The sequence below is a fragment of the Pundamilia nyererei genome, unplaced genomic scaffold (assembly GCF_000239375.1).
Source record: "Pundamilia nyererei isolate P.nyererei 1_Seehausen unplaced genomic scaffold, PunNye1.0 scaffold00009, whole genome shotgun sequence".
NCBI classification, from domain to species: domain Eukaryota; kingdom Metazoa; phylum Chordata; class Actinopteri; order Cichliformes; family Cichlidae; genus Pundamilia; species Pundamilia nyererei.
Window position 1 is genome coordinate 1 of NW_005187410.1, and position 9,728 is coordinate 9,728.

The following is a 9,728-nucleotide window of genomic DNA, read 5'->3' on the forward strand; positions in this document are numbered from 1 at the left end:
TCAAAATGAAAGCATAACTGTAAATTCAGACACGTGAGGTTGTGCTGCAAAGAATGATGCAAAACAAGGCAAATAAATAGTTTTTAAAGGTGAAATGTAGAGGGAAAATCAAAAGTGGTTAAAATGGCTAATTATACCCTGGACCCCAGAGGATTAAACTTTTTTTTTCTAAAGTAACACAATAGTTACTTTTCAAGTAATTAATTACTTTTAGAATCTTGTAGCTCAGTTACTTTTTTGAAGAACTAACTAGTAACTATAATTAATTACTTTTTAAAGTAACTTGCCCAACACTGGTCTCCAGTGATACTGGGTTAACTGTCAAAACTGATCCTATTATAAATGCAGAAAAGTCTGGTCATAGTTTGAGTCATCATACAATACCATGTGGAAAGTATCTGATTGGCAGTGGCTTAATTTTCAGCATGACAATGACCCCAAACACTCTGTCAGTGCAGAAAAGTGTACCTGACTAGAAAAAACACTCAGTGGAACACTATCAATCATGGATTGCCTTCTCCAGAACCTGGACCTCAACATTATTGAATGAAGTGTAGATCATCTTGACAAAGAATAGAACAAAAGGCAACCATCATCCAAAGAGGAGCTTTGAATGTCCTGGGAGAACTATTCCTGAAGACTACTTAGAGAAACCACAAGAAAACTTGCCTAAGAGAGTTCAAGAATAGAGGTGTTCATACCAAATATTGACTTTAATTGACTTGCTAGAATTGTACAAACTTTGTTTCTGCCTGTATTTCCATGGGTGTGCATGTTTAAATAAATCACTGCATCCCTTTCCTCTTTCGCATCCCAGCAAAAAACAAAATAAGGGAGGCTTGAGACACTTGCACAGTAATGTAAATATGGAGAAATAACTAACCTCAATGTTTGTTGTTTCTGTTTCAACTGACGGATGGGGTTCCTCTTCATTGCTGCCATTAAGGTCCTCAGATGCTGTAGATTCTGGCGGTTGAGGATTTTCACTGTCAGGTGATTTGGATTTAAAGGAGTAACTGTGAAAGAGTTCTACTGGACAATCCAATAACTCCAATAGTGGACCATCAAGGTCCACAGGATCAGCTTCAGCAATACCGATAGCAGCTTGATTCTCAATGGGTGGACCTTCACAAAGTTTGGATTCCACCTGTGTTTGAGATTCCTCTTGGGATGGTTCACTTAAAGTGTTATGACAATCAAGGCCATTATGTTCTCCATTTTCTTTCTTAGGGCCCATCATCTTCTCGAGTTGATACGCTCTCTGTTCGCTTTTGATTTCAAAGGCCAAATCAGGATGTTCTCCATTCTCCTTAAAGTCTGTCATCTGCTCAGATTCATTGTCTTTCAGGTCTTTCATCTGCCTATCATTCTTAATTTCATAAAACAAATCATTATGTTCTCCATTTTCTCTGTTCAAGTGCCCAAGTTGGTTCTCTTTCTGGTCACTCATTTCAAGCTCACAGTTCAGTTCAGGCATATTCTGCTCTTTGTCTTCTGTGTCCATTTTTTTCTCAAATCCATACTCCTCCTTGTTAAGGTATATTTCATTATCGGGATATGAGAGTTCCAGTTTTGATAATGGCTTCCTTCCCCGTTTTCTCCCTCTAACTTTGACCTTTTTCTCTGTCACTGCCTGTACCAGCTCCAGTCTTGGAAGACCTTGCAACCATCTTTTCTTTTGACCTTTTCTTTTCAAAATTTTGCTCTTAACACATCTAGACAAGTATTCCCTATTGCGGTTCAGAGGGAGACTTACAGAAGTATTTTCCTTGTTAGTGTGATTGCGCCTTAGTGAGTACACAGAGTTATTACCTAAAGAGGTTGATTTGACATTGTATTTGATCTCTGGATCATCACCTATTTCAAACTCATCATCAGACCGAGGCAGTTTTCTCCGTCGTAGCCTTTTTCTCCATTTCCTCCTCTTCAGAGAATCATTATCCGACAGTGCAACACGTTTTCCAGCCTCTCCATCTACAGTTTGCTCTTCTGGAAGGTTCACAAATCCAGCTTCAGTGCAGTTGCAAGAGATGGAGTCTTGAGTGCATGACTCATTTACACAGTTACTTTTTAGTAGTTCTTCACTATATGCCTTCTCCTCTTCCATCTCGTCGAGAACAGCAGCAGTCACAACCTTATCATTCATTAACTCTAAACAATGTGTCTTAAGGGTCAGGAAGTTCCAAAATTCAGGGTCAAAACATAGGCGCTCCTTTAGCATCTGGGAAAAGAAAAAAAAACGAGAAAAAAAACAATCACGCAAAACACAGTTGTAAACAAATCACACAGTTATAATATCGAAATATAGCCCATATCAGATAAAGTTCAACATATATCGCATCACCGCCTCTAACCTGAAGAATATGAAAGCGAACACAGGTCCGGACAGGGTTGTTGTGGGGATGCGGCTCCTGATCAGGATGCATGTAAAGCAGGGAGACAGTTCGGTATGCCTCCAAGCTTCGTTCCTGGCAAAACACAAGAAGGGCACACGCTCGACAGACCTCCAGGTCATGGGGCAGCAGGAAGGCAATTGTCTTGCAAACGAGTGACCGGGTTACAGTGTCAGCCTGCATGTCACACAGCTGCAGGGCCCTGGCGCAAAGCTCCACGCAAACTTGAATTCCATCACCACCCAGCTATTCAAAAGGAAATAAACACAGATGAATAAATCTGATTAAAACAGATATAAGAATCAAATCAAAAGGAAAAAAATATTCAATTGCCAATTGCAAATGTCTGCAGTACTTACATTTTTAACAGTTTAACCAAAGCATTTAACTAATATTTAACAGTATTAAAAACATAACTTTAAACAGTTTCTGTACACTATAGACAGTGTACAGAAACTGTTACGATTTAACAGGGCGACAAAAGATGATGCTGCAATGACATCTCACCTCTGTAGTGACCAATTTTATGAAGGGGAAGATGGCTCTGACATTGGTAGCAGAGGAGGCCAGCTGCAAGCACTCAGCTAAGAAGCCTTGTCTGGAGGGATGGGCCCTAAGATACAGTCTGCTCCAGATAAACACCAGGTCCCTGCATAAAGACATATACATCTAGTTCAGGTATGATTTTAATCAGGCAACAACTATGATATTAAGTTAACAAAACAGAGAGATGCTAAAGCATTTAAAATAATTAAATAAAGTCATGCACTGTAATGCAACTCACATTACTGCCATATTCAAAGATATGCCCTATACCCAACCCTGCATAATCTGGCTGAAGAAACTGACAGGAGAGAGACACACCATTGTAGTAAAATTGCTATTTCTTTCACTCTATAGTCAATAACCTCCTGCCCAAAAAGTAAAAATATGTTTAAAATATTTCTACTTTTTGCTGTGGCACACCAAAATGTATAATCAAATCCCTTACATTTACTAAAAAAAAAGTTCTGTCAAAGGAACTCTCTTAAGAACTCTAAGACTTCTATAACGGAGATGTTGAGAGGGACAGTCAATAAAAAGTTTTTAATAAATGTAAAGCTTTAAGATTTTCCCCCTCACAAGCGCTCCAGAGCTTTTTAGTGCCAGATACAAGGAGACTGGTCAAAAATAAGGAAAGAATAAACAAAGCTAAATTCAGAAAGGGGGCTGGAAAAAAAGACCTGCACAAGAGACCTTAAGCATGCAGTCAAGACAACAGTGCAAGCTTTACTTTCAGTACAAGTTTGATTGTCCTTGAGTGTAACAGAAACCTGAGACATGGTCCCATAGAACATATGTTAAAAGACCCAAAGATGGCAGTTTACGGATGGTACCCATCCAATCTGACAGATCATGGAAGGATCTGCAAAAAGGAATGGGATAAACTACTGAAATCTGGCCTGATAAGCCTATAGAGGGTCTGAATATTTGCTGAATCCTTTATATGAGGTCACACTTACCAGATGTAATACATGTCTCCATTGTGTAGCTGCTGTGTAAGAAAAGCTTTACACAGTGATAACAACAGCTCATCTTTTTCAACACTCTCTGTATTGCAGATTATCTCCACTGCATCACGACCATCTATCTCTGCCATCTAAGGAAGAAGTTAAGAAAATACACATATACATTTATTTATTATAAAACATGTATTATAGTTAATGTATGGCATTCACAAAGCTTTTCATTTGCAAAATGGTCACCTATTATATGTGATACAGTTACATCATATTTACTAATATACTATCCGGTTGTTCAGTCTGACGTCACTAGCCGTGTCTGGACCTAAACTCCGCTGCAGGTCCATATATCAAACGATCACTATGGCATTACTGAGAGTAGAAAAACTGTCTAAAGTCTTTCATCTTTAAGAAAATGATCAGCGTTCTGCTCTACCAGGTGTAACAATTGAGTTTAACATCCAGGCATCTATGAAAACGGAATTTATGACATTTAACGGAGTTAGAAGTTAGCAGGGAGTTAGCTCGCTAGCTTCTATCTAAATACAATATAGCATGTCCTGACTGCGGGGTTTTGGAAACAAATTAAACCGTACAGCTCTGTTATCACTTCCAGCATAAATGAAGACAGAAAACTAAACAGCAGTGACGTTTGTAGGGTTACTGAAGTTGGGCTAGCTGGTATATAATGATGTGCTACGTGACCGCTAGCGACACAGCTATGTTAGCATAATATAAACAAGCGAACTTTTTTTTCCACTCAATAAAAGTTAACGTGAGTGTTCTCGGTGGTCAGGAACAAATGTAATCGCATGGCAGGATGCTGTAAAAGGACCAAACTTCAGCCAGGAGAACAACTGAGATAATCCATCCACAATACGAGGTTAGTCATTCATATACTGCTGCATGGGCTGGGCTGTAGTTACATCCTAAGGTTTTAAAAACTGAGCTTAAATAAATGATTAGCGGTAATAAAAGCCGAGGGAGGTCAACAGGGATCACTGACTGTTTTAGGAGCTTTTTGAGATCAAATAGAAGAAAATACATAACATTAAACATGTTAACAACACAAAAGCCATATTAAACGCAGACTACTTAAGGCCCGGAAGTAGGATTTGTCGCGTCATCACTGAACAACCGGATAGCCTTAACTATTTTCCTGTTTTGGGTTGATTTGAACATAGACTTTAAATACATAGTAGATCAACAAATAAATAAGACTAAATAATGCATTTTTCCCCCCTTTCTTATTCATCCATGTCCATTTTTAGAAACGCCTATCACTAATTCTTTCAAGGTTACTTGTTCTGCTCTTCAATTCTCACCTCCTTGTAAAGGTTTTCATGCAGCGAGGCTTTGTAGAGGCAGGTCAAGTAGGCCTGATGGAAGTATAGATGCTTTCCAGCCTCACGATTTTCCAGGCAGCTTTTAGCAAGAGCCATTGCCTCCTGCATTCGTTCACAGGCCTGCAGATATCGCACTCGCAGCTCCAAGAACACTGGCAATTCTGAGCTCACGTAGTCCTCAACTGCATAGAAGGTAATTACATGTGTTAATGTAAATCTCATGGGATGGGTATTAATATGAACTAACTGCTGAAAATAAAGTCATTGCCTATATTTATATATAAGCAATGACAGTGCAATGTATTATTAAAAACGTGATGATAGATATAATGGTGTGTTGAGGAGGAAATGTGGTTGCTTGGGGGTGGGGGCGGGGGGGGATGATCATGACAGAAGATGACTGAAACATTTGGTAGTTTAGTAAAAAAATTTGTTTAATAATGAGTGTATCAGGGTAAGAAGGGGTTGAAATGGGGTTTCTTCAAGAGGCCAGGTCAAGTTTCAGTGATATTACATGCCATTTTCTTATCGTATTCCAAGATGACATACCAAGATTCATCCCACTTAATTTCTTAAAAAGTGATTGCATGAAAAATGACTCCATGCATGAAAAATGATTTTTATACATGGAGTGGTCATCACAGAGCCAGAGAATAACCCTGATGTAATCTTTGGAAGATTTTATGCAGTGGTCCTTTACCATCAATACAAGATCTGGGCAAAAAACTTAATGCAACTCTGTAAATGTGGTGACATTGCCCAAGCTTATTTGAAACTTTATCACAACTTATGTGTGCCTCATCAAATCTAAAGGCAATGCAATGAAATATAAGCATGTATGACTTCTTATTTTGGACAGGCATTGTATTATTTCCTATATGTCACATATGCCTACCGTCGTTTGGTGGCAAATCATCCTCCTTCAGGATTCCCTGTAACACAGGATTTTCCCATGGGCCTCCTACTTTAATAATCTGCTTTACATGCTGAAGGTAGATGTTCCTGTGCCTCATGAGGCGAGTGTGGCAAATCTGCAGAGAAGACGTTCATTCAAAATCTTAATGTTATAGAAGGAAGCTGAGTTAGTCACTATTTTCAATCATAAAACATTGGTGCAAGAAGAAACTGGCAGCAGTTTTGAGACAAGTATTGTTACCTTTAGTTTAAAACTCAGCACCTGTAAAAACACCTGGCTTTTACAAAATTGTACTGTGAATTGACAGTAGGTCAGTTGTTAATCACCTGAAAAGAGTCAAGGATGTCTTTTAAAGGCTCTTCCACAAATTCTTCCTTGCTGAAAAACAGCATGAGTTCAAAGAAGCTCCTGCAAGACAATGACAGAGACATTAGAAAAATATCTCACACCAAGGTGACAACCACCAGAACATGAATGCCTTACAAGTGCTAGTTTTAAAGGAGAGGTGATCAACTCAAAATTGTGCTGCTCATTACCAAATGATTCAAGTTAAAACAATATGTGTCTTTTTCTATTTCAAAGACAGGCAGCAAATACAACTCTGCTATTCCTTTTGGACACGGAGCTCCAGCTCTTCCCAACAGATAAAAAAGGGTTCCATGAATTTATGGTTCACCTCTATTTAAGCTACAGCCTTTAAATTTTATCTGAAAGCATCAACAAACACTGATTTACAGAAAATGTTCTGTACTATTTTCAACACTGATTTATCACAGTAACTGTCTCACAGTTTTGTTTTAGAAATAACATTTTATGTCGTGTCTCTGCTAGGCAATTAAGAATTTTCGAACCAAATACGTAGGTTCAGCTATTCAAATAAATTTATTTACAATCAATACAGCACATTAAAACAGCTTCCAGTGAACATTGCACTTACAAGGCCAAACTGCTGAGAACATACTGGATGTGCTGACAGTCATCTGTAAAGGCAGTGGTGGCTTTGGTAAAATTGTAGAGTGCGGTCCGCAGCACCTTCAGTTGCGGGAGAGGAACTTGCCATTGCCCTGTGTACTCCTCAACAAGCTGTCCAGGAATGAAACAGAAATGTGAAAGACTTAAATGAATCCTATGCATGACAGCTAAAAGCTGTATGTTTTTCATCCCACATCTAACACAGTTTACAACAGAAAGGTTTACGCTGCCAAAAGTTAAAAACAAGTAATATATAGAAAATAGTGATTTGATATGAAATGGTGGAACTCATTATCCATCCACACTGCACATCAGAGTACTAATGTTTTAACAATACACTACGATCAAAACCAAGAAGAATTCTAACTGAAATTGTTTGGATAATAAAGACAGCTGGTGGATGTGCTGTGTGAATATGAACACAAATTGGATCTTAGAACCAAAGTATAAGAACGTAAATAAGACACACTGTAACACAATCAAATAGAAATGTTCATTAGAATGCACATTTCTATTTGACATCTCCATTAGACATTTATTGTATGGATGTCTAACACATTTGTTAGACCATCACCCAATCTAAGGTTTGTGCCACAGCTCTCATAACTTAACAGTATTCATAATTATCAAAAAAAAATGTTTCTGTAATGGTTAATCCACAAGTATGGCCAAACTCTTTAATTGAAATGATATTTTGTAATGATAAAATATAACTACTGTTATCCTTGAATTTTCAAATTTAGCTTGTTGGTCCAGTGAACCACTAGTGCACCTGAATCAAACAGGCTCTCCTCCACACAGTGCTCATTTATAAAGCACAAGCCCAAACAGGTGGATTTTCCTGGTTCAGTGCAGCTAGCCAACAACAAAGAACCACTAAGTGGGAAATGGAGAGTGAAAATGAACAGTATATCCATGTTTTGTTTTTAAAATAAAAGTCATTGCTACAAACATAGGCAACAGTGACCCTCATACACTGCTTTATAGTTTGTACAAGGTTATTAATTCTGTCTCTAGTTAGCTAACATATAGGCACAAGTGGTTCTACAGATGATCTAAAAACTGAAACTTTAAACACTTATTTCCTAAATCCGCTTTCAAAATAGTGTTAAATCTATGACCGTTTGTAGAGTGGGATTCCATGGTGTAAATTAGCCTTAATACGTTTAGTGTTTCATGTCCACTTTAAAACACAGTTTTAGATTACTCATTTCGCAGACACTATAAACTTGAATTCCTTATTTATTTTCTTTGTTTTAACCATGTGTATTAATTTCAGTTATACATCATACACCTTTGAGTATAGGTACCATGTGGTAGTTACAGTGTGCCATTTTATTGAGGGATGTTTCTTTTATCCTAAATGTGAAGCATTTTCGCAACTGCGTGTTTGTAAGTATAAGTGCTATAATAGTAAAGTTAATCAACTTTATTAAATTGTAAACTTTAAGTACAGCTACTGGTGGAACTTATGGATTAATTTACGCAATTAAAGCTCCATGCTCTAGGATAGTTAAAAGCCAATTCATCCGACTAGCTATCCAAACGTTTGGCTCCCAGATAAACGCATTCCAAGTGTGTATATGTAAAACAGAGTACTGTTATTCTGGATAGTGAAACAATTCAGTTGCGATTTGGCGGTCAGCTCTGGTATTTCTTCACTTCGAGGGCACCTTGCATTGTGAAAGGAAACCACGCTCCTGCTTTTCCCTAAAAAATAACTTACCATTTGTCAGTACGTACGTCTTTTTGCATTTTTATCAGCTGATGTCAACTCTAGGCAGCAAGGGTAGAAACTGCTCCATTTCCCTCGTTCATCAAACCTTGTTAAGCCCACAACGTTAATTAGCTTAGCTTTACTATCTAGCTATAAAGCTAACGTCAAACAAAAACAAACAAACACTAATACAAAAATAAGACACCCAAAAAGTCCAGTTCGTACCTGTAAACTCTGACTAACTAATTCTGCTCTGTCTCTGATGTGCTATGCCTCCGCCTTATACACATAACTGCATAAAAAGAGCTGCTCAGGGGCTAGCATTAGCTCTCAAAGCTAGCATCGTTAGCGATAAACAAACGCCGACTCCGTAAATCACAGGATATAAATTCACCCGACATACCTCACAAAACTCAGAGCAATACTCTTTGCTCTTCAGTGACGATTCGCCGCTGCAGTGTTTAGCACACAACGTGTCCAGAGCTAATTCAAGCCCGTCTGTTTCCAAATCACTTTCGTTGTCCGCCATACTGTCTGCCGTATCCAGCGCATACTCAAAGTTGCCAGGTTGGTAAGAAAGCGTCCTCCGATTCCTCACGACAGGATACTAACTACTTGGCAACCGCGCAATTATCCTTGTCACTAACCCTTGTCACTACCCGATCCGTACCGGAAACCCGATCGGTACCCCGCATGCGGGTAGTGACAACCCTTGTACGTTCCTTGTACGGCTGTTGCCAATAGGAAATCCGGTATGAAAGATGGTACCCACTATGACTTAAAATAGTATTAAATAGCTATTCACTTGTAATAGGGGACTTTGCATAAATCAGTATTTCTTATATAATATATATTACATGTCAGACTCATCCAAAAAAAAAA

At 38.3% G+C, this 9,728-nt stretch overlaps 1 protein-coding gene across 1 annotated transcript; it reads right to left on the reverse strand.

Moving 5' to 3' along the window:
• Positions 1-879: 879 nt before the first annotated feature.
• On the reverse strand, positions 880-9,475 carry LOC102199222 (uncharacterized; the record flags this gene model as incomplete). The annotated part of the gene is made up of 9 exons (XM_005723627.1): positions 9,250-9,475; positions 7,095-7,240; positions 6,484-6,565; positions 6,137-6,272; positions 5,221-5,423; positions 3,896-4,032; positions 2,901-3,042; positions 2,355-2,639; positions 880-2,221 (listed from the first exon to the last, which is right to left on the reverse strand). Coding segments are annotated over exons 1-9 (2,599 nt in total), but the record flags the coding sequence as incomplete, so codon positions are not given.
• Between the last annotated feature and the right edge of the window lie 253 nt (positions 9,476-9,728).